General features: G+C 41.6%; 2 protein-coding genes across 3 annotated transcripts; both read left to right on the forward strand.

Annotated features, from left to right (window-relative positions):
• Positions 1-647: 647 nt before the first annotated feature.
• LOC144527837 (ras-related protein Rab-33B-like) lies at positions 648-5,927 on the forward strand. The gene is made up of 3 exons (XM_078266123.1): positions 648-909; positions 4,393-4,571; positions 5,299-5,927. The coding sequence occupies exons 1-3, from the start codon at positions 691-693 to the stop codon at positions 5,621-5,623; spliced, it is 723 nt and encodes a 240-aa protein (XP_078122249.1). The 5' UTR covers positions 648-690; the 3' UTR covers positions 5,624-5,927.
• A 3,633-nt stretch (positions 5,928-9,560) lies between these two features.
• Positions 9,561-19,436, forward strand: LOC144527845 (uncharacterized). Of its 2 annotated transcripts, none has more exons than XM_078266134.1 (4): positions 9,561-9,770; positions 14,121-14,221; positions 15,970-16,042; positions 18,836-19,436. In XM_078266134.1, the coding sequence occupies exons 1-4, from the start codon at positions 9,698-9,700 to the stop codon at positions 19,318-19,320; spliced, it is 732 nt and encodes a 243-aa protein (XP_078122260.1). In that variant the 5' UTR covers positions 9,561-9,697; the 3' UTR covers positions 19,321-19,436. The 2 variants fall into 2 exon arrangements, with proteins under 2 accessions (XP_078122260.1, XP_078122269.1); XM_078266143.1 differs by having other exon boundaries at positions 14,124-14,221.
• Positions 19,437-25,176: the final 5,740 nt, after the last annotated feature.

The following is a 25,176-nucleotide window of genomic DNA, read 5'->3' on the forward strand; positions in this document are numbered from 1 at the left end:
CTCCCTCCCTTTGCTCAGGGACAACATTATTCCATTTCTGTTAGTCACATGTCTGTGAAAATTGTTCAGTTTATGTCTTAGTTGTTAAATCTTTTCATATAAATATTTGCATATGTTAGGTTTGCTTAAAATACAAAAGCATTTGAAAGTGACCAGACGTTTCTTTTTTTTTTTTTTGCTGAGTATATATTACGTTTAATTCAGCATGGAAGTGGGGAATCTGTTTCACAACAATGAAAGTGTTTCTGTCGAACTAACTTCCGGCCTTTCTTCTCAGGCAGGTTGCACATCAATTAAAGATTTTATTTTTGACAAATTCAAAGGTTGGGGGACTCGTAACAAAAACACAGTGTATCAGAAATGTTTTCAGAGAAATCCATCTGATTAATCAGCATGCCATCTACATATGGTGATGGCTGCTCGTCATTTAATCAGCTCTTCCCCCCCCCCCGCCCTCCCTCAGGCACCAGTCCTCGGCATGCTCTCCTCCCAGTCGCACTGCTCGGCGCCGTGAACACAACTTAAAGACTATTTGTGTTTAGCGCGTTTTCCCCAGAAGTCCAACTATATTTTGTTAATACCTAGTGAAGCTGCATTTTTAGAAACCTTTCTTGGAGATATAACGTTTGACGCGGAGCGCGTTTTTGTCAAATTTCTTGTGAATTTACTGTTTAGTTGACCGTCGGGTAAATGGAGTCATCTCTTGAGTTTTCCAACTCTTTGGGCAGTCTGTCCTCCGTGTTGACTCGATGTCGGACCTTTAAAGTGCTGGTGATAGGAGACTCCGGGGTGGGGAAGACCTGCCTCACACACCGACTCTGCGCCGGAGAGTTCCCCCGCAGAGTGGAGGCTACCATCGGGGTGGACTTCCGCGATTTACAGCTGGATATCCATGGAGAGAAAATCAAGGTAACGGGGGAAGTGTGTATGCAACAAGGCAAGGCAGCTTTATTTCTATAGCACATCGCAGCAACAAGGCAATTCGAAGTGCTTTAGGCTATATCGCCTAAAACATTAAAGAGCAGTTAAAACACTTAAAAAAAAATATGAAAACAGAAATAGAATAAGACAGGTATAAAATACAAGAATAAAAGTTACAGTGCAGCAGGGGCGATTAAAGCCCTTTTTTTTTTTCACTTGATCCCGGCACCCCAAAAAAATAACTGCTAAAAAAAACCCCCCTCTAATCTAAGGAGTTGTGCATCATGAAACTAAACCCAGAATCTAGATGCCGATATCAACGTTCTGAGCCATTTTCAGCAAATAGTGTTTGTCAGCCATTAGTCAAAATTGCATAAATCTCTAATTTTCAAAAGTTATTGATGCAGCATTTTGAAAATGTCTACTTTTCCATGGCTAGATGCCGGGCACCCCTACAGCTCTGATCCTAGAACCGCCCCTGCAGTATACCTGCAGGTATAAGAAATGCAGTTATTTAAAGAAAGGCAGCATCACAAACAAAAGTCTTCAGCTTTGATTTAACAGAACTTCGAGTTGCAGCGGACCGGCCATTGAAACAAACTGCAGGTCAAAACAAATGAACAGGCTAACAGATCTGTTTACCCACACCGGCGGCTTCCAACTGGCTCTTTAGTTTAAATAAACCGACTGCTAATAAAGTGCTTTTCCCATGAATTCCACTGATAATTCAGACCAGACACAATTCAATTTTATTTATAGTATCAAATCATAACGAGTTATCTTTCGATCCCTGGCCCTGCAGTCCCATGTCGAAGTGTCCTTGGCAAGACACTGAACCCCGAGTTGCCCCCGATGCTGCGCGTCGGAGTGTAAATGTGTGTGAATGTTTATCTGATGAGCAGGTGGCACCTTGTACGGCAGCCTCAGCCACAGCATGTGAATGTGTGTGAATGGTTCCTGTACTAGGTAAAAGCGCTTTGAGTAGTCTCAGAGACTAGAAAAGCGCTATATAAATACAGTTTACCATTTACAATAAAGATAACGGAACAATGACTAGAAATAGTAGTTCATGGCATAGCAGGGCACTGCAGGGCGTAGTAGGACGTGGCAGGGCACTGCAGGACGTGGCAGGGCACTGCAGGACGTGGCAGGGCACTGCAGGACGTGGCAGGGCACTGCAGGGTGTAGCAGAGTACAGCAGGGCATTGCAGGGCATAGCAGGACATAGCAGGGCACTGCAGGACGTAGCAGGACACTGCAGGGCGTAGCAGGGTTTAAGAAAACAAAACAAAATCCTCCAAACCAGCAGGGACTCAGGTGTATGAGAGGACAGAATATTCCAGTTAGGCTCCTGCAGGTTATTTGAGAGTGGCTGTGCTTTTTAACTGTGGTTTTATCATGTTTTCTACTGCATTTGTGTCTCCTCTGTGAGCTCTAAATAGGCCTATTAGGCTGGACGATATGGCCAAAACCTTCTTTCCCGATATATATATATATATATATATATATATATATATATATATATATATATATATATATATATATATATATATAAATAAATAATCGGGAAAGATATATTAGAGTTGCAGCGGACCGGCCATTGAAACAAACTGCAGGTCAAAACAAATGAACAGGCTAACAGATCTGTTTACACACACCGGCGGCTTTATATATCGGGAAAGGTATATTATAAAGTTTGATATACCTCGATAACTATATATATCACGTCATAGCATGTGTTCTGATAATTCAATAAATAAAAAGTCTACATCAAATGCTCCTGTGTGAAGGAAATACTTGACAGATGATAAATACGGAGCGTTTTCTGTTTTATTAAGAACGTGAACATAACGTGCAAAGAATATTGCTGTAATGCAGTTCCACCGCCGGTTTTTCAACATCATGATAGAAACGGCATAGATGTTGGAAACGATAGACATTTTATAGCCTTTTGACGATATTTCTCATCCTGTGTTCCATATTTTATGGCCCAGCCCTTATTCTGAGGCTCCCACCCTGCGGTGTGGCTCTGCCGAGGGATTTGTCCCAGACTGCATGACTGAGAATCCTCTGGATGAAGGAAAATCGGCAGAACTAAAGCAGCCTGTAAATCACTGGGAAGATAACCTGCTTGATTCTAGTGGCATGTTAGCGGTTACATCAACACCCTCATAAAGCCATTTAACTCCGCTCTGATTTTTAACAACCTCAAGTTGTCACAAGTTTAATTTGAACCGCGTCACGGAAGGGACTGGTTTAGTCATTGATTCTGTTGTGTTAGTTGGCTTGTGCTACTTCCTGAGTGTTTTGAAACGACCACATGACAGGGGAAGTGTGTCAGTGGTGACAGGATTTTGTTTATAACTTTAGGGTAGAGGAGGGTTCCAGCTTTGCCCCCAGTACCTTAAATTAATAATGGAATTGGACATAATAATACTTTTTTTAATTTTTTTATGCAAAGTGACTTGCCATTTTACCAGAGCTGTTTTTTTATTAGAATTCTGGTCCAAGTCAATAAAGCCAAGTCTCATGGAAATCGAGTCAGTACTCAAGTCCAACTCGGGTCACAGGTCTTCAGGTTTTCGAGATTTGAGATTTTCCTTTCAAATCTGTGTTTACAGGCTTTTATGCAAAGTCCTTTCACAGCGTAGACCTAGTAATCAAATAGGTTTGTGTTATTGTGTTCAGTGCCTGCATTGGACCCCAAAAAAGGGGTGCCAGTACCCTAATTCAGCAGTTCCATGACATGATCATCGCATGTGTTGTGTCTTGGATATATTTACATTTGTGCTACAGTATATCTAGTAGGGGTGACCCCGAATAAGCGACAATCTGATTTAAGGAGCCTTTATCGACTGCCCTCTCGAACCATCGTGGTGTCTGAAAACGTGCTTAAGAAACAAATGATCATTCAATTCGGGCTATATTGGGGGGGTGGCTGAAGGTCTGTCTGATTTTACATAGAATTGCTTGGTTTTTCCCATTAAATCATTAAATATATTGCCTATTTTGGTACAAACCTCAGCCTATTAATAATACCATTAGTAACAATTAGAAGTAAGGGTACTTACTGTATGTGGACACAAATCAGAAGTGCTGGTACCTAGTACTGGCCCATTTCAGGCAATGATTGTATTACGTTGTGAGTTTTATGTTGTCTCCAATGTATGTATTTATTTGATTGGTTATTCACAGAGATTGTGTCTTAGAAGCGTGACAGAGAGATCTGACTTTCTAATGATGAGATCAACTTGTCTGCTCTCTGTTCTCTCTCTGTGATGATTCATTGTGTGTGTGTGTGTGTGTGTGTGTGTGTGCACGCGTGGGGGCGGGGAGTATTTCAACACAGGATTTATTTTCCTCTCATTTCCTCTTTACAACTTTTTTCTATCTCTACAACCTCCTCCAAAGTGCCAGCCTACATGTCAATCTCTCGCTTTCTCCATCCCCCCCCACTCCTCCCACCTCCAGCTCCAGCTGTGGGACACAGCAGGACAGGAGCGTTTCCGTAAGTCCATGGTGCAACACTACTATCGCAATGTCCACGCTGTGCTCTTCATATATGATGTCACCTGCCCCGCCAGCTTCCGCAGTCTGACTGCCTGGATAGAAGAGTGCCGGCAGAACTCCCTCGGGCAGGACATCCCCAGGTAGTCTCACATTGCCAGACCTATCTCTACCAACTGTGGAGTAAGGTCTGGTTACACCACACATACATTCCAGGATAGGAGAAAAAAAATGCTCTGGGTTGTTTGCATTTCTTTAAACCAATCACGGTCGCTTTAGGCGGCGCTAAGCTCCGGACGCAGCGACGATGGCTCTGCAAAAAGGTCTCGGGAAGGAACTTGTTTTGGTGCAGCATTTGCATTTGCACCCCGGCAGAAGAAAATGCCACATATAAACAAAGTTTAATATTCTGTTCACACAATACAGTAACGTGAGCTATTGAAATTAGCTGGATGCATGGTTACAAACATATTCTTTGCAAATCTTTACAGTCATTCCCTGAGAGAACCAAGCAGGCCTGCCTTGTTGCATGATCCAAATTTTCTTCAAAACTTGCCATATTCAGCATATGGCTTGATAACTCGAAGTTTGTTGTTTGAGAACGGCAACACACAGAGAGCGGAAGGCGAGGGACGTGTCAGGCAGTTGTCCTGGAAATGTATTTCCGTTGATTCAGACTAGTCCCCAGGTAACTGCATCAGCTCTGTGTGCGTACTGCTACTCACTGGAAGGACAGTACTTTGCTTTAGTTTTAAAAAAATCTAATTGATCATTCATGGTCCACATCCTATGCCCATATTACTTTTTTGTGCAACTTTTAACATCACCATCCTCCATTTAGTCCCTTTCTGCTGGCCTTTCTCCCGGCAGGTTCCTGGTGGGTAATAAGAGCGACCTGCGGGACCCCAGCAGGGCTGACGGCCAGGTGAGCCAGGAGCTGGCGGCCAGCTTCGCCAAAGCCCACGGCATGATGTCTTTTGAGACGTCGGCCAAGAACCCGCCGAACAAATGCGGGAACGGTCGACGGATTGATGCCAAGGTGTCGTATCAGCAGGATAAGGTGGAAGACATCGTTGTTGCTCTTGGTGCCAAACTGAAGAGACAGAGGAGACCTTCAGTAGCAAGCTCCCCGGCCTGCAGCTCCTTTAAAATCAACAAGAAAAGAGCCGAGAAAGAGCTGTGGACCTGCTGCTGAGAGACATCGAGAGAGAGAAGCGTTTCTCTTTCCAGATGGGAGAATTGTCATGTTTTTAGCTCTTTGTAAGTGTATGATTGTGTGTGTGTGTGAACATGTGTGTGTTTGTGTGAGTAAGCGAATGACCATTTTGTGCACAATAATCACAAAAAATGCAAGACAAATGTTACATTTGAAATACAGTTACTGTTACTCGCACACCGAAATTTTAATATTTATACTCTTAAATGTGGAATTGTGCGTAAATGTAAATTTTGTGTATATTTGTGATCTTATTACTGCGAAATAAAAGACTGTGAATGTATTTGGTGGAGGCTCTGTCCTGGATCACTATACGTTGCGCTGTATACGAGAAACTTTAGGACAGTGGTGTAATGTTTAAGTATGGTACAATCTAATCCTGGCTGTTAAGGGTCTCCCATCACAGGACTGTGTCCAGATGGACAAATCATCACATCAGTGAACTGTCATGCACCGGTCTTGTGCATGAGCAGTGTGGGCGTTGCGTATCACGTGTTGAGATTGTGTGTCCAATCGATGACTCATCACATGATGAGGGAAAACCTCTTCTGCTCAATTTAGATCGCGTGTGTGTGTGTGCGTGTGTGTGTTTGTGTGTGTGTCACGTTGATGCAACATTCAACAGCCAACTGGTAGAGGTCTTCCTCTAGGCTCAGGAAAGACCAAAGGGAGGAGAGTATTATTTTTTATTTTTTTTGTCTTGCCATAACACACATTTTAAATAAATAAAAAAAAAAAAGCAATGTACTAAATAAGTTAGAACACCCCTTAAAATACCCTGGCTTTGGTTGAATCCAAGTCATGGATTATAAGGATCTTTATGATTTTAAAAAGACAATCAAGGACAAACAAGGACCCACAGACCTTAATACTGCAATGTGATCTGATTTATGATGTCGAGCATTTGACATTACCTATGATGACCCTGTCCGATGTCTTCTGTTTTGGTCTCGTCAAAAGTGGAAATAAGAGAACGTGTAGAAGACAAATCTCTCAACAAACTATTTTTCTGACTGTTGACCGTGAACAGCTGCATCATTTCTGATGCTTCTGTTTGTAGAAGCAGAGTTGGGGTTTCCGGCACATCTTCACCTACTTCCGAAGGGACACGGAGAACGGAAGAAATCTGAAGCTTACCTTTAAACATCTGACAATATTGTCACTCTATGTGACTGTATGACTGATGTGATGCCCTGTCACACTGTGTGTCAGGGCCTTAACAGATGTGATTTCCGCTGTACTGTAGCTAAATACAATGCTTTAGAGATGGCCTACCTAGAGACATTCCACTAATTTCACACATTTCTACTGAGCTTGTGGAAACGTGTGTGCCTCTGGAGGTCCCATATTGTAAAAAATATTTCCATGGCCTTTCTTTATTATAAAGCAGGTTTGCGGTGCTCTATAAATACTGTGAAAGTATCAATAATCCACAGAGAAATAAAACAACATGAAAGCATGGATCCTTGTACATGGTGAATGGTTTAAAACTGGTTGTTTTATGGTGTGGGGGATATTTTCTTTGCACTCATTGGCCCCCTTAGTACCAATTGAGCATTGTTTAAATGCCACAGCCTACCTGAGTATTCCACAGTGTACCTATCTTCTAATCCCAGCTGTTTCTGGGTACATTTGGGAGAGTTTCGCCCTGCTATAATGCACTCCATGAATCACCTTCAGTGGAATAAGACTAAGCCCGGGGGGGGGGGGAGGACAAATTTACTGCTTGAGGGAGGGTACAGTTTTATTTTATTTATTTTTATAAATGAAAAATGTTTTAAGTTCCAATGTTTTCACTCTGTTATTATTATACACATTACGCACAGGCCTGAATTACACACACAGGCCCAGTACCTATACATTAACACACTAATGGACAGATGTCAGAGTGAGGGGGGGGCTGCCCATGGACAGTGCCTTGCTCAAGAGCACCTTGGCAGTGCCCAGGAGGTGAACTCCTCTCCAGTTACCAGTCCACCACCATACTTTGGTTTGTATGGGGAGTTGAACCAGCAACCCTCTGGTTTCTAACCCAACTCCCTACTGACTGAGTTACTGCCAGCCAAGTAATGGTTATAGAGTAAAGGTGGAGTTATGGGAGGCTTCAATGATTCCAAAAAGGCTGCAAGGGAGCTCAACACCCCCCCCCCCATCAGGATCAGCATTGGCCACGTTATAAAAGAAGACACTCAGGAACTCTTCCTTTTAAACTGCACATTTCAATGTCTTAATCTTTAGTTTTCTTTACTATTTTATATATTACTTATCTTTTTTTATCTTTATTTGTATATATTTCTTATCTTTTATATTTTACTTGTTGTACGCGTCCTTATTGCCCCGTGGGTCGGAGAGAAACGTATTTTCAATTGCTTTGTATGTCTGGCACATATGGCAGACTTGACAATAAAGTTGACTTGACTTGACACAGCAGCTCCTCTAATAAACAGCCGACAGTTGATGGAGTAAAGAGTAGTTCAGGAGTTTCACTAAAAAGTGAGCTTTTAATCGTGTTCTTCTGAGTTTGTTTTTGTTTTTGGATCAGGCTGTCTTGTCCCTCGGTGCAAAAGCCAAATGTGACACTAGGTGGCAGGAACTCCATTTATTTATTTTTTACAGTCAATTCTCCTCTCAAGACATCCCAACACTGTCTCCATACAGTATTTTACCTTTATTTTACCATTTTACATGATCTTCTAAGGATTGGATATTTATATTCCTGCCCAGTACTTATATTATATATATGTATAATAATAAATAAACTAGTGCTTTGAGACAAACAGATTGGAAGTGGCTTTCTTCCTGTGGTATTCTGTTCTCCTGGTTAAACCTCCAGCGTTCTCACTTTGGCTGATTCAAGTCTTTAGATCTTTTAAATATTTCAAAATATATATTATAAATGAACTGAAAAGATGGCATTTTTACTGTCTGAAAACATCTGGTGCTGGCATGTTGATGGGTGCGATATGTTATGATATTAGCTATATAAGCGAATACAACACTTTATCATTTTGCCTCTGGCAATCAGAGCCATGCACGGTGCGGGCCTACAATAGCTCTTGGCACAGTGTGTGTTATGCAAGCACAGTCTCTTTGCATGCAACCACATGGGACTGTAATCCACTTGAGAGCAGTGTGAGGGATGTCTGATCCTCCACAGCACTGGCAACATGATGTCATCTCATTATACAACATGTTGTGACCAAGTCATCTTTGCTCAAGTCCCAAGTTAGTCTCAAGTCATTTGGTCCAAGTCTCAAGCAAATCTCGAGTTCTCCCAAGTCAAGTCGAGTCCCAAATCAAGTCACTTTTATTTACAACCCAAGATAAAGCACTCTTACCTGTATTATCTGGTCTTTATGAAGACAAAAGACATGGTAGGGGTAAGGGGTCTTTGATGTTACCATTGTGTTGCCATAGCAAGGACTTGACAGCCAGTCATCCAATCATCATGACAATCACATCCGGTGAGATTTTTTTGACTCGTCCAATCAGGCAGTTAGCGCTGCGTGGCATACTTGCTAGTTAGACAGAAAGGTGACAACATTAAATGATATTATAATATATGTAACAGCTGACATTCTTACTTATGAATACACGCAAGTCATCCGAGTCATCATGCCTCAAGTCAAGGCATATATACATATATATATATATATATATATATATATATATATATATATATATATATATATATATATATATATATATATATATGTGTGTATACTGTTTATATGCATATATTGTTTTACTTAATTATAAGGTTTATACTGCCAGTATAAATCTATAACATCTAAATCTATAACATCACAACATTGAATACTTGTATTAAACCTACAGAACAACCCGGACATTCTGCCAGTGGGCCTCTAGGAGGCGCACTAGGTGTACTACTAATCTTTTTCTGAAAGGGGGGGGGGGTGTCCTCTTTGCCATCAGCATTGGACAGCAGCCGAGTGCTCCGACCTTTTCAATCATCTTTAAAAAGCTGCTGGGAAACGCTTCTGCAAACACACGGACACGCACTTGTCGACCTGCTGCTCATACCGGGGCAAGATGTTCTGCATACGGGCATTACTGAGAGTCGGGCCGCTGGCACGGAGGGCTTTCAAACCTACATCCAGACATGGCGAGTATAGCCTTAGGTTGTCCGTTTATCAATGATTTGTGATTGGAGTTTACAGGATTGGTCGTCAAATGGTGAAATTAAATGAAAGTAGAGTCAATCTGTCCCGGGCGTGTTCTCGTCTAGATTAAAATGAACGAACTAGGCTAATTGAAACGTTTTCTGAAACACTTTAAAAGTGTCTAAAGCGTGCCAACTCATAGGCTAAAAATGCTATGACTTTTTAAAAGTTCTGCAGCAGAGATTTTTTTATATTTATTTATTTATTTACGTTTTATGTGAGAAGTATGTGAAAGTCCCATAAAGAGATCCTTTTATTCTTAGTTTGTTTCCATTGTGCTGAGCAGCAGTCAGAAGGAGGTGTGTCCTGCTTTTGGGAACACGTCGTTCTTGCACGTTATGAAAGAGCGCATCACACATACGACGAAAAAAAAAAAAAGGTTTTATAACCCAGCTGCATCGAGTGTATTCGATTTTTAATACAATTGTTCAAGCCTCGAGCGTGTAGTCAAAAGAAATAACGATTTACAACCGTTTTTTGTTGCCGTCATGGTTACATGTTGTCCTAGGACGTTTTAATTGAGCTGGACCACATGGAGAGCAGCTAACGTTATGCCCCTTAATAAGTCACTCCAATATGTGAAAAATCATTAAAACAACATACATTTACATAATAGCCTACTGAACAGCCAATAACTATTTACATGTATTACACCTGAATCAGCATGAGCATTTATTTTACTTTTTACATTTGTATTTTAGACGTCACTCTGGAGCGTTTGCATGTAAAGTGAATGGAGATTTGAGGCGGCCTTGCCTGGATCATTTTGGCATTTGAGCATGTGGAATTCAACCTGAGGGGGGGGCGGAAACTGCTGCTTTAATTTCCTGTTTAAAATAACAAAACTTGTGCTGGGAGTTCTGACTAATGCAGAGAAAATACTAATAAAAAGAAAACAGACTTGGACTAAAAACGTGCACGTGTGACAGGGCCACAGTGACCTGGTTGTCCTGCAGGTCTGCATATTCCCCTCCCTCCCCCATTCTGCCTGCAGCACATGTCAGCTGACAGACAGTAGCAGGAGAGCATACATGTCGACCCACATGTGTCATCATATAGCAGCCATCTTGTCTGTTGTTGCCTGGCATGCATGTCCATTTTTACAGGCTTGAACCTCGCTGGCAGCAGGGATTAACTGCTTACCTGTATAAATAAGCTGGACTTGGCCTTGTCCCTGCATGGAGCTGCTGTGTCATGGTATTAGAGGAGGGAGGACGGACTGCTACATTGGCTCAGCATCCACAGCAGGACAATGTCCGGCTCTGTTTTTTTTTAGTTTTGTTCACATAAAATAATAATAAACGTACATATAGAGGTTGGTTTGCCAATACCAGCATTTTAGGCAGTATCTGAGGCTTTTCCGATACTGTACAACTCTATTTACAACGGGTGCTACTGTTGACCTGTACCTAGAAAATTTAAAACAAAATATAGCTACGTCCAGTAATAATGGCTACTGGGCATGTATCTCACCTTATTAAAAGACTGAATAAAGCCAAAGATCAGGAGGTCAACAGAAGCACAACAGATGTGCCTGGAAATTAACAATACATATACAGCATTTGATGTCACGTACGGCCTTTCACTTGTTTCTAAAAGACCGCTTGTACAAAGTAAGATCCATGCAATGGTGCTCCCTACAGTTACACTTTGCGATGGTAATGACTCCTTTTTACATTTTTTGTGCATCATCATGTAATAATAATGATAATGTATACTTTATTAATCCCGCAAGGGGAAATTACAATTGTTTCACTCTGTTGTGTTATTACACACATTACACATAGGCCTGAATTATACACACATGCTCAGTGTACATGCACTAATGTGTGAGGGGGCTGCCCAACATTTGACAAATTATTGGTTTTAGAAATGCGCCATCTAGGAGATGGTGACTCATGCAACACCAACTCCTGTATACCTTTATTTATTTATTTATTTATTTATTTATTTATATATATATATATATATATATATATATATATATATATATGCATGCTATTGTTGTGGTGCTGACTGTGACTGCAGCATACGCATCCTGTGAAAAGATTTGTTGGTGTTTAAAGGATTGCCAGTGGTGCATGCAGAGGAGGCTGTAAATAAAACCACCCGGCGTCCCAAACACTGCCTCAGCCTAATCTCTTCCTACCTAGATCTCTCTCTCACACACCAAAGAGTGTGCATGTGCACAGTTAGAGTACATACAATATTTTTGACAAGATCCACACCTGCTCTGTGTGTGCACATGCACATGGGTTATATATATATATATATATATATATATATATATATATATATATATATATATATATATATATATATATATATATATATATATATATAGTGTATATATATATATATATATATACACATATATATACACTATATATGTATGTATATATATATATATATATGTATGTGTGTGTGTGTGTATGAGGAAAACCGATCAAGCTCACTTCAGGTCGGAGTGGTCAGCTCTCTCTTTCTTGGCATTCCATTCTTCAACCAGCATTTGTCGCAAGTCAGCCAACGTGGTTGTGTTGGTCACTCTGACACGAACAGCACGCCCAAGCTGATCCCACAAGTGTTCAATGGGGTTGAGGTCAGGACTGTGTGGGATGCCATCCCACAGCAGTGTGTGACCAGGCTGGTGACCAGCATGAGGAGGAGGTGCCAGGCTGTTGTGGCTGTGTATGGTTCTTCCACACGCTACTGAGACTACTGTTTGTGAAATGAATAAATTGTTCAATTGCCAATATGTCTTGTTTCTTCAAACTTCAATCATCCAATCCACCAAACACCAAACGAGTCAATGGCAGAATAAGCTGTTTGGCATTGGCAGAGAAGATTTGGCAAATTTTTCATATGCGCAACTCACATACTCAGCAATGCTGCTCATCCCACAAATGCATGTTCCTTACAAATGGGGCACCATTTGAAAGGGAACTAAACAGGCTTTCCAACGCTATAAGATTTATTGCCAAAAAGCCAAACACAAATTTCCTTACTTTTTGTGCTAAGTTTAGATGCAGGTTGTCAGTGGAAAAGTCACAGGATGAGTTATGATTTGCCTGAACACACGTGAAACATGGCAAGGACGAAAAGGGGCGAGGCTGTGCTGTACATTGTGTTCTTTCATGACTCCAGACGGCCTGCTCAGGTTGTTGTAACCCATGTGCATGTGCACACAGAGTGGGTGTGGATCTTGTCAAAGATATCGTATGTACTCTAACTGTGCGCATGCACACTCTTTGGTGTGTAAGAGAGAGATCTAGGTAGGAAGAGATTAGGCTGAGGCAGTGTTTGGGACGCTGGGTGGTTTTATTTACAGCCTCCTCTGCATGCACCACTGGCAATCCTTTAAACACCAGCAAATCTTTTCACAGGGTGTATATGCTGCAGCCAGTCACAGTCAGCACCACAACAATAGCCTATTAAAGAAGCATTTGACAGATCCTGACATGTGTGTTGAGGGATTAATTCATATGAATTCAAGCCCACTAGATCATTTTAAAGTTGTTAAGCAGGAAGGGTTTCTGTGTTTGTATTGGGGATTTACTTTAAGGGACAGTTTGGTGTTTGGCTTGGCCAGGGCTGTATTGTGTAACTGGATTAAGGGATGGAGGCATGTTGACGCTATCAGAAATGCACTAGTCTTTGTGCCAAGTTGTATTTCTGATGGGACAGTTTCCGGAATAAAACACCCACAAATACTTACTTACTTTGGATCTCATGACACAAAAAGGAAATGCCCTGCATACGTTCAATCAGTGGTTGAATGAAGGCGCACCCAACTCATCCTAGTCCAAAATAGTCATTTACTGATGATATAAATTAGGCCTGGGTGATAGGGAGAAAATCAGATATCACGATATTTTTGACAAAATACCTCGACGTCTATATTGCGGCGATATTCTAGGGTTGACAATTTTCACACTTAAATCTTCACACTTAGATTTTAGATAAATAATCATCAGTAATGTGGACATACAGTCTAAGTGGGGTAAAGGCAAATAATAGAACAGCTAGAACAGTCTTTAAGTTCAGAAAAGTACATCACTCTACTGTAATGTAGCCTTTAAAACCAGTAAAAGACAACACTTCTGTCATATCATGATATATTAGAATATCCAAAATCTAAGACAATATCTAGTCTCATATCACGATATTGATATAATATCGATATATTGCCCAGCCCTAATATAAACTTCAGTAAATGTCAACCTCTTTGGGGGTCAGCTTCCATCACATTTCCAAACTAACCCTGTAACTCTGCCCTCTGTGTCTCTCAGCAGTTCCAGTGCGACACATGGCCTTCGGGGTTCCTGGTGGCTCCAGCAACATGGCGTACTTTGTTTTGTGTGGAGGAGGCCTCACTGCTGCAGCCGTCTATGTGAGTATCTTTTGAGATTTCTCCATCCTAGGTTCACCTGACCTGCAAGTCTGCATTATTATCCTTTGTCCATTTTGGGTGGAATTTTGCGCTTTAAAAGGGGAATCCCTTTGTCCTCTCCTGTCTCCTAGTCAAAATGCGATTATGTTAAGTTGACTTGTTAATGTTAAACAGAAAGTGGTTTATAGTCTTATACTGCCACTCTACTGGCATGTATTACTACTTTCCATACACTTATAAATGTAGGTGGGCATCATCCACAGAACACATATATGTGAATTCAGAAAACACCAGTGCAAAGATTTGCTGTCCACTTCTGATTCCAAACCATAAAGATCAGCACTGGCTAAAGAAAACAAAACTTCCGGGTCTATTTCTGTATCTGGTTCAGTTTTATTCACTGCACAGTGGAGACAGAAGTTCACAGGAACCACAGTCTGATCTGCTAGCCACTGAGCAGCTCCACTGGAGCAGTTGGGGTTAAGGGCCTTGCTCAAGGGCACCTCAGTGGTGGTAATGAGGAAGGGACAAGCACTGCTCTTTCACTTTCCCCACCCAGATTTTATCCGGTCGGTCTGGGGATTGAACCAACGACCTTGCGTCTCTAACCTTTAGGCCACCACTGCCACAAAAAATTACAAAAGGTCAGCGCACTAAACAAAAGGTGTGGGCTGGGCTAAGTCTATGTCTCCCAACTCCCAAGTCTGTCTGAGTGAATTTACATAGACTCAATACAGGTCTATTTCACAAAGCAAAAGGTGATTTTTGATTAGTAAAGTTGCTGACACACCAAGAAGATCGTCAGCTGTCGGTCTAAGTTGGGCCGGCGGTGAGCGTAGGCCACCCTAGTTCCTGTGGTGTGGTTCGCTCTGCCACCTGTTGGCCCTAGTCTCCTTTTTTTTTTCCCAACGTCGGTGAGAGGAATTCATCTGATTGGCTGTTCAACTTAAACTGAAGATAAAAGTGAGGGAAGTCAAGCAAACGACTGTCGAGGGCACAAACAGAAGGCTCTTCTTATTTTTCATCTTCATCCCATCCCAGTGTTCTCAACTATTTGGTTCAACACAGATGACAGTGACATAATACCAGTCTTAAGTTACTACAGTTTCTACAAAAAAATGTTATGTCTCTTCTCACAGGGCTGGCCTGGTCTCTCCTCACATTACAACAAACTTTCACTCAGAGATCTGTTAATCAAAGTAAAAAGGTTCCTCTCAATACAAAGCTAGAAAAGGCAGACACTTAATTAGATCAGGATACACTAAGAATCTGTTAATCAAGGTAAAGGTTTGTCTCAGCACAGAGCCAAATGTCATGCAGAACAGCAGGAACCTGATCAGTGAACAGGAAAGACAAGACAGAATAAGATGAAACTAAAACATTAGGGATTACATTTTATTTTCTTCCACACTACTCATCCAATTTGTAGTTTACAGTGTGGTGTTTTGGCTGGTGTAAACTGTGAGCCAGTTAACATGCATCCTCAGGCCAGACTGGACTGTTGGTAGCAGACAACACCACAGCTCAGACACGGGAAGGGACATAGAAGGTTCTTTGTGCCTTCTACACACAGTAAACGGGTACAAGTCTGCCCAGACACAAAGCACAGTGTATATCAGCTGTGTTTGTTCATGTTAGACAAAATGTCAGCGTAAGCTGGCATTTTGTAACACAGCTACCATTTTGTACTGTTATCATTTGATGTGTGCTGGAATGTAATAAGTGCATATCTGCCCTCTTTCTCTCAGGCCTACAAGACAGTCAACGGTGATAGCGATCGCTATGAGGACAGGCTCGCCAACATGGGCTCCACGGCAAAGGGTCAGTTGCTGACACGCGTGCACACACAACGCACACACTCAACATCGTGAGGTTGCGTTTCCAAATACTACTACAGAAAGTCTAAACATAGTTTGTAAATTACACAATTAAACATTTAAGAGTGTCATATCTACAGCAAATTACTAGAGTACTACTTTGTTTCGTCCATAGCTACTTAGCTACATAGCGCAGGTGGTGCTTTGAGCTAAATGCTAACCTTAGCATGCTCACAGTGCTAACGTGCTGATGTTTAGCAGGTATGTTTACCCATTGTCTAATTAATTCCCATGTTCTCCATCTTAGTTCAGCATGCTAACATTGGCTAATTAGCACTGAACCCAAAGTACATTAGTTTTGCAGGTATTTGGTCATAAACCAAAGTATTGACCTGATGATATGTACTTTGAGAGCAACAACAAGCTGTAGTCAAACATCCCCTGTGTGTGTTCACACTTGTGCCATTTAAGCTGATTCTGATGTTGTTCTCTAGTTTAAAAGTTAAGGGATCGTGAGTGTCATCATGGCAATGTATTTGATTTATTGTTGATATTCTAGTCTTACCAGTGGTGGATCAACATTGTCCTGTTTGTCCCTGCTAGCGTGGCTAAAAACCGAGAGATTCCGTAGCTTGTCTGGCTTGTCTAGCTAACATTAAACTACCAAACATGAAATAACCGTTTGATCACCTACACAACAATGTTTCAGGGTTTTGGTGAGGCATTTCATGAAAGATTAATACTAGCCTATACAAAAGATGAGTCCTACTTTTCCCCAAATCACATACGTTATTTAATCGTTTCTTCATATTTTTGAATTTGCGAACCTCTAAAATAGAAGATTGAATTGAGTCTAATGCAACATTGGTTTAGGGCCTTACTTTTGCTCAATCGGTATATGTACTGATGAATTGAATAACTGGACCGTTCTGAGAAATGGAAAGCAGAAAAAGCAGAAGATCTTGCTGTATTTCCTAGTTGGTTCTGGCTTCACTGCCCAACTATCAAACATGGTAGAATGATCACTCTCAATAGCGTTTATCTTGCCTGTCTGTTTTGATTTCTGTCTGCAAATTATTTGTCTATTCAGCCAGTACAAGCCCGGAGAGATCATGGCTCGGCGCCCAGTGCAGCTAACTAGCCTGTAATGGGGATAAGCAGCGGCTGCCACTGGTTCAGTTGCGTACATGCTGCTCAAAAGAATATAAAGCTCTGCTCCCTCCAGTGCTGGAGAGCAAACTCCTCAGATTTTAAACTGGCCAGTGATCACATTATGTAATCGAGCAAAAATGTCCTGGAAACAAAGTCACAAACATTGTGATAGCGATTACAGTGATTGTGATCAAGGATCATATTGTCCTGACACATTAATCTGAGTACACATCACTCACTGTCATTACAGTGTAATTTAGTGTGCGGGGGCTGCACAATCAGGTGGGTTTGTTTTTGTTTGGCTGCTTGTGGAAACCAGCTTTTGCTGTCAGGTTAATTTTTCTGAAATGTAGTATCTTGTTTTAGACTGGTATTACGTTGATCCAAATAATTGAGAAGAACCAGTTTCCAGTAATATCAAAACCCTCTACATTATTATTATGTAATGGTCATAGTGGATCCACTGTGGTTTAATGATTCTAGTTTCACTATTTCTACTTTTTAAATGTTTTTAATCAGTTGGTTACACTAACTAGAAGATAACATAAGGACCTATAAGGGCACTCGGAGAGCGCTGACTTTCACCAAGGCATGCAATGCAATGTGAATTTATTCCAGTCAAACTCATTTTTCTGACTACTCCATGTAGCACAAATCCCTTCCTCGCAACGTTAACAAAAGTGAAAAATAATTTGTGTATCCGCCCCAAGATTTCACATCTGCTCCAACAATGTAATGGGTTCTTCCTTGGCCCATGCTACACCCAAAAACATGACCTGCTTGGTGGAGGTAATTATTGAAAATATCAGCTGTTAGTTCTAATAGGCTGACACACTGAAACATTATTTCATATATCAATCAATCAATCAAACTTTAGTTCTATAGCACGTTAATGTAACACAATGTGCTTCGTACAAAAGCGACATAAAATAATACTTAACACATATATACAAAACATGTAACACACACACACACACACACACACAAACCAAAGATCAACATTGAACAGCGACAAACTCAGTTATTCATAGACTTTCGTAAAGTGTTCAGTGTGGAAGCCTCTCTCAGTTCCAGTGGCAGGGTGTTCCATATCATTGGGGCATAGACATAGGAAGAGGTGTGCCCCTAAAATAGTGTTATTTCTGTGGCTGGTATGTTGTTATTGATGAACTAGTTAGTATTGTTACTGTAAAGGCCAGCATTCTATTCATAGATGGGTACTGATGGAACGAAATAATTTATTTTTCAGATACCAGAGCTGAGGGATAGTAACATTCTTTACTGTGACAGAAAATGCAATCAATGAGGATAATAGCAATACTGTTAGTTGTTTATGAGTGTGTTTAGGCGTGTCTACTGTACTGACTTTCACTCCTTTCTGACTTCTTATTTGCATTTTTAAACACATAATTGCCTTCCTACTTAATTTTTGTCAGTGTATATTCAGTAATGGCACATTTAAACTAAATCTGTAAAACTGGGCTTTGAGCCATTAAACTTGACAAAAACATTATACTGACTAGCTGTTTTTCAAATTGGTTTGATGTCATTTTTTCCTGATGCGGATAACAATTAATGAAGAGAAACTAGTCCAATTTTGCCATTTTTATTTATTTATCTCTGCTCCCAACCTCTTAATGTGCAGCTCCTGAGGCAGAGGCAGCACCAGAAGTGGCAGCTCCTGAACCCGCCCCGGTGGAGGAGGCAGCACCGACCGCAGAAGTCGCCGAAGAGGTGGTCGTCGAGGAGGCAGCTGCCGAGGCTGTCCCTGATTCTGCAGAACCAGTAGCGGAGACCGCCGCCGAACCGGTCGTTGAGGTCGCGTCTGAAGAAGCAGCCGCCGCGGCCTCGGAGGTGGTGGTTGCTGAGGCTGCAGCAGAGCCAGCAGTCCCAGAAGAAGCTGCTCCACCTGTAGAAGCAGTTCCTGAAGCTGTGGAAGTGGCTGCCACAGAGGAGACCCCAGCAGCAGAGGCCCCTGCAGCAGAGGTCCCTGCAGCCGAAGCCCCTGCAGCAGAGAGCGCTGGTACGGCAGCTGTAGATGAAGTCCCTCCCGCTCCCCCCGCTGAGGCAGAGACTGGCTCTGCAGCCCCCGAGGCTGAGGCAGCCCCTGCTGCAGAGGTGGCTGCATAGAGCTGTGAGGGTGCAATAGCCGCCCAGAAAGTAGGGCTAGAGTCAGTTGTGCTGTGTCCCAAACCTCTGGCACTGGAAAAAAGCGCTCATGAACCCCTATTTTGATTTTTTTTTTTTTCATTAAAAAGGGGGGGTGGGGAGGACGCATTTAGTTTTCACTTCTAGTTTGTTATTAAGTACCAGTTGGGGGTTCATCAGTCCAGTTTTCGGGTGCCTTCTTTCCCTTACCTCACCCCAACCTTCAGCCCCAAACCAGAACATTTGGCATTCGGCTGTGTTTAAAATTCAGTTTGGAATATTCAGTTTCTATAGGATTTTCTTTTTTTTTTTTAAATAACGAGCAAATCCAAATTATGGTTTGGCTGCTATACAGTTAATACGAGTGTTGAACTAGGTGATATAAGGGATAGAACTGAGTTGATGACTAATGTTGACCTCCTTGAAATGTTATTCTAAGTGCCCTTAAAACAGGACAGCCCGGCATTTTCTTCCTTATTTAAAAAATGTCAGCACAGTGAATGAATGTAGCCCGTTTTGATAAGTTGTTTAAGTTGTCTTTTCTCGTTCCAACATTATTTGCACTTGGTCTTCTTCTGCTCAGCAAATGCTTACTTCCAGCTATAGCCCATGAATCTTTGCAAAACGGTAGAGAGATGGAACACTAAGTGCTACTTCATTTCGTGAACTGTCTCACCGTGAAGTTTGACCAAAAACAGCTCTTCAGCTCTTGTCCAGTTTTCGTAATCATTTTTGTGCATCTCCTCTTTCCTATTTGCTTCATAATGACCTTGCACATTCAAATACTTACTACTGCTACTTACTTATTCACCAGCCATATACAAGATGTTTTTTTGCAGTGTTAACTCTCTTTTTACATGTTTCTTTACTTCTTTTAAAAAAAAAAAAAGTGAAATCTTTCAGGGAACACTACAGAAAATTCATTCATCTGTCTTTGAGCAAGTTGTCATTATGATTAATAGTTTTTCAAACAATAAAACATTACTGGATGAGAACGAAGTGTCTCAATATTGGATTTTTTATTTTTTTGAAAGCACTATATGTACATGGTCATGTGGTAAATGTATGATTTTTGAAACGACCGTTAAGTGTTTTTAATTATGTGCGTTTATCACAATTATGAAATACGGTTTAGAATAAGAATAAGTGTAATCTTATTTGTCCAGGGCTATAATTCAGCGACTCTCTTAGCTGCTTGTTGCTTTGATTGTATACCGTGACATGCAGTAAATGGTGTAACAATTGGATTGTACTGTAGGTGTGACACACCCACTTCCTGTAGAAAACTTAATATCCTGAAGAATCCCTGTGCCATGTTCCTGCTCCTGTGCCTTCTCTCTAAAGAAGAATTTTAGATGCAACGAATCCAGAAGCAACATGAATTGTTTTCTGTGGCAGGTCCTGCTCAACAAGTTGAGGGGGGGAAACCTGGCTCATATCTATGCAGCTTGACAAGTTTCTTTTCTTTCTAAATTTCCTTGATTGTCAAACCACAGATGTGTGTTGGCTTTTTATTTGGAGTGCAGTTTAAAGCAGTCAGTCAGTCAGACAGACAGGTTAAGACTAATCCTAGATTACAATGCTTGTTTTAGGGTGTCCTGGTGGCTCACCAGACAGGCTCATGGGACTGGGATTGTTGGTGGCAATCCAGAGATGTTTACTATCTAACGACACAAATGTCACGCAAATTGAAATAAGTGAACGTTGTGCGGAGAATGTCTTCATAAATGTCCATATAAGGTTTATCCTATTCTTAAAAACAAGAGTTATGGTTACTTTTTTTGTATTCAAATGTAGTGCTATTAAACAAATTGTCTCCCAAGAGTGTTAGTGCTCACCACACTCTATCTGAAAGCGAACTGCTCTTTCAAAGTGCCGTGTTTTACACTTTTTACACCAGCAGAGGGAGCATGAACTGGGCAGGTAGTCTCCTGTAGCTATTCCCTGAACCTGTGGTGACTGTAGACCATGCAGTGATAGACACCTGCTCAAGGTAAGCGGTTTTACATGAGCTGTTATCCTAGTTTTACATGAGGGACTTCACTTGGGCTGCAACAAATGATCACGATGTTTTCATAATCGGTTAATCTGGCAATTACTTTTTGACCAATTAATCAATCAATCAATCAATCAATCGTTAAGTGCATGTAATGTCAACAAATCCATCACAAGTTTCCAGAACCCATTGTGGTTCTGACCAGCAGTCCAAAATACGAAGAAATTCAATTTCCAATTATTTGATACGCAGAAAAGTAGCAAATTCTCGCATCTGAAAAGCTAGAACAAGTAAATATTTGGCATTTTTTGTTTGATTAAAAAACAAACTGTATAATCGATTATCAAAATAGTTGCAGATTCATTTTCTGTGTTATAATGATAATGTATACTTTATTAATCCAGCAAGGGGAAATTACAATGTTTCACTCTGTTGTTATTATTATACACATTACATACAGGCCTGAATTACACACACATGCCCAGTACCTATACATGCACTAATGGAGCAATGTCAGAGTGAGGGGGGGCTGCCCATGGACAGGCGCCCCGAGCAGTTGGGGATTCGGTGCCTTGCTCACTGCTTGGCAGTGCACAGGAGGTGAACTGGCACCTCTCCAGCTACCAGTCCACCACCATACTTTGGTCCGTATGGACCCAACTCCCTACTGACTGAGCTACTGCCACCCCTTTTTAACAACAGTCATGCTTCATATGGTACCAGGCTTCTAATGGAGTTTAAGACAATGATAACTGCACTTGGAGCTCATTTATACTCAGATATTCTGAGTTGTTGTAATGTGTTAACCTATATCCTATACTACATTTCAAATCTCTCAGCCACTACTTCCTGTCCTTCTGTCATTCAGAGTCTATGCCCGATCTGCTCACAGCTGCTGTGAAGATCTTGGCCGGCTCCACAGTGGAGATTGCAGCAGCTTCTGTTGGTGACAAGAGTCTAGTGAAAGCCGTCCGGGAAATAGAGGGTGATGGAAGAAGTTTGGACTCTACACCAGAGGTGGTAGAGCTACAAGTCCTGGAAGCAACCCCAGAGGTGGTAGCTAAAGAAGCGGCCGAAGAGGCGGCGGTTGTAGTGACAGAGGAGGAGTGGAAGTCTGCAGAAGCTGGTGCTGATGCAGAAGATGCAGAAGCTCCAGCTGCTGAACAGCTGGTTAAAGAGGAGACATCTGCTCCTGTAGCAGCAGAGGAGACGGAGGCGGTGGCTGCACCTCAGTCTGAGGAACCTACAACTTCAGCCCCGACAGTGAAGGAGCTGGGTGAGGATGAGTGTGAAGATCAGGCTGCGGTCCCTGGCGCTGCTCCAGAGGAGGCTGTCTCCTCCACGGAGGCCTCACCTGAAGATGCTGCTCCCGCTGAGGAGGCCACCACTACCACCACCACCGCCGCTGCTGCTGCTCCAGTGGATGAGACATCAGCAGGTGAGAGGTCACCTGCGGCTGAGACATCAGTGGAGGAGGCAGCAGCTGAAGCTTCCGCAGACGAGACACACAGTGAAGCTGCGGCTGTTGTGGACATGACTCAGCTGGCTGCAGCCTCCTCTGGGTCGGACCTGGAGGTCCTTTCAGCTGCTGACGCAGAATCTACGTCAGAGGCTCCAGCACATGAGGCCAAGCACTGTCACGCCTGCCACTCTGCTCCATCAGCAGCGGAGGAGGGGGCGCCACCTGCTGCTTTGGCCATTGAGGAAGCTGTGGATGTAACACATGAGGTCCAGGAGGCAGTGTCACTGGTGGAAGAACAAAGTAAGAACATACTGTTTTTGAATGCCCCATGCCTACTTTAGTATTATCTATAATGCTGCATAATAGCTCCACTTGTTGTTTTGGTAAATGTAATGAATTAGTAGTACAGAATAAGAGCCTCCGCATTGCCCCCAAGGCTAAAATAAGATAAATCATACCCAAAGTTTTAAGCTTGTGTCCACCTGTTATATACCTGTCAGACAATACATATCATACTTATATAATTGGCTATGATAAGTAGGGTGAGGATAGGCTGCTCTCAGATCTGATTATTTTATTATTGTTTTGCCAAATAGACAAAATAGTCTGACATCACAAATCACTGTGTGGGCAAATGTTTTCATTTTTTTTTCAGACGTTAGATGGCAGCACAATAAATCTTTGTCACAGCAGACGTAAAGCCAGGTGTAACTAATAATATTGACTACATTCCATTTAGGTGCTGGCTCATTGACATGGCTTAATGATACACTTGAATGAAGCTGAGCCATCGTTAATGTTATCCATTCCATTCCATCTTTGCTTTTCATGCTTTGAGAAACTGTAACTGAACTAAGGGCGGACATGGATTTGTGTGTTTGAAAATATAACAAACAATATCACCTAAAAAACCCCATCTAGAACTAGATTCATCTTGAATAAAGGTTTTAGAGTGGCTACAGGAGCCACTGCCCACCTCTCCCAGAGTCAGTGTGGAGGTGGACAAGTTCTTCGGTTGACTTTTAACAGGTTTCCTTTGTTGTAAGCCGACATTTATCTTTAATGATGACAGCTGCAGGAAAGACCTACACCGAGCAGGCGTTGTAGCCTATTCAGTGGTCTGTCCACTGATCATGGTCGCTGACAGAACATTGAACTGGCTACAACTCCCTCTCCCTACATCTGCATATAAAGGGACCTTATTAATTGGAAAGCTCTCAGATCCTAAAGACTCTTAATTAGTGGTTCACGAATAAGGACCACCTAATTAACCCTCCTGTTGTCCTTGGGTCAAATTTAACCCGTTTTTTTATATCAGAAATATGTGTTTCTTTCAACCACATTGTCCCAAAATAACATGGATGGTTCCATACAATGTTGGTTGCAAGTTAAATGAATGATCAGTTGAATTTTGGGTGTTATTCAATTTCATAGCATTTGAGAAAAAATGTAAAAAGTTTCAAAACAGTTACTAAACTTTGACAGTCTGTGATTACCCATTAACATATGTTCCTCTGATCTTACCTAGTCAAAATAATTCAGAATTTCATTTTTTTTTAACTAAGAAATTAGGCATAATTTAATATAAATGAGGTTTATTGACCATGAATTCCAAAATATCTGTGTAAAACTAGTGGCAATAGTTGTGTTAGTTGTGTATGTACTAGTGGTAGTAAAAAAAAGCTCTTAGCTGACTAAAACATTAGAAAAAGGGCCAAAAACGTAGAAAAAAGGTGGTCATTTTCAATTTTGAGCCGGGAGGACAGGAACAAGTTGCATGGCCGGCGATAAGACAACACAAGGGTTAAACCTAATTGGAAACATATAGACTGAGCTTGCATATATATATATAATCTGAGTCTTCCTTGTATTAGGCTCTGACCACGTGTATTTCTGCCTATATCCACAGAGCCAAAGGTGTCTATCTGGAGTGTAAAAAGCTGCTCAGTGATGTAATAGTACAGTTAAGAAGGTAAACTGTCAAAAGCAGCACAGCTATAATAAGCACAGCTGTCTGTGTAGAGCTAGAGACAGAGTAGAATGGACATCTTCAGGATAGGTTTTGTTCTCAGATAGCCACATTTTAGATGCTCAGTTCATGAGGCCAGTGTGGCTCATATACACTATTATTACACTTTTCTTTGCTCTCTGTTTAAGTCCTGCTGCCCATGTCCATTCTACTTATTTAAACTCTAGGATATGTACTGTATGTTGCAAAGTGACATAGTCACATACACTAAACTTGTGCACTTCTACCATACAAACTAGTGTTGTTTGTTTGTTTGTTTCAGCCACAGAGACCATGGTGGTGGTGACAAGCCAGTTATGACATGACAGACAGTGTGCCTTCCACAACACTCTCGTATCTGTCAACCAAGCC

Source organism: Sander vitreus, chromosome 2 (genome assembly GCF_031162955.1).
Source record: "Sander vitreus isolate 19-12246 chromosome 2, sanVit1, whole genome shotgun sequence".
Classification (NCBI taxonomy): Eukaryota; Metazoa; Chordata; class Actinopteri; order Perciformes; family Percidae; genus Sander; species Sander vitreus.

Excerpts from the sequence above, each read along its gene's own strand:
- LOC144527845 (XM_078266134.1), top strand. The coding sequence starts at position 9,698 with ATGTTCTGCATACGGGCATTACTGAGAGTCGGGCCGCTGGCACGGAGG. Across the intron at positions 14,222-15,969 it reads TCACTGCTGCAGCCGTCTAT|GCCTACAAGACAGTCAACGG; the intron begins GTGAGTATCTTT and ends TCTTTCTCTCAG. Across the intron at positions 16,043-18,835 it reads CATGGGCTCCACGGCAAAGG|CTCCTGAGGCAGAGGCAGCA; the intron begins GTCAGTTGCTGA and ends CTTAATGTGCAG.
- LOC144527837 (XM_078266123.1), top strand. The coding sequence starts at position 691 with ATGGAGTCATCTCTTGAGTTTTCCAACTCTTTGGGCAGTCTGTCCTCC. Across the intron at positions 910-4,392 it reads TCCATGGAGAGAAAATCAAG|CTCCAGCTGTGGGACACAGC; the intron begins GTAACGGGGGAA and ends TCCCACCTCCAG. Across the intron at positions 4,572-5,298 it reads CTCGGGCAGGACATCCCCAG|GTTCCTGGTGGGTAATAAGA; the intron begins GTAGTCTCACAT and ends TTCTCCCGGCAG.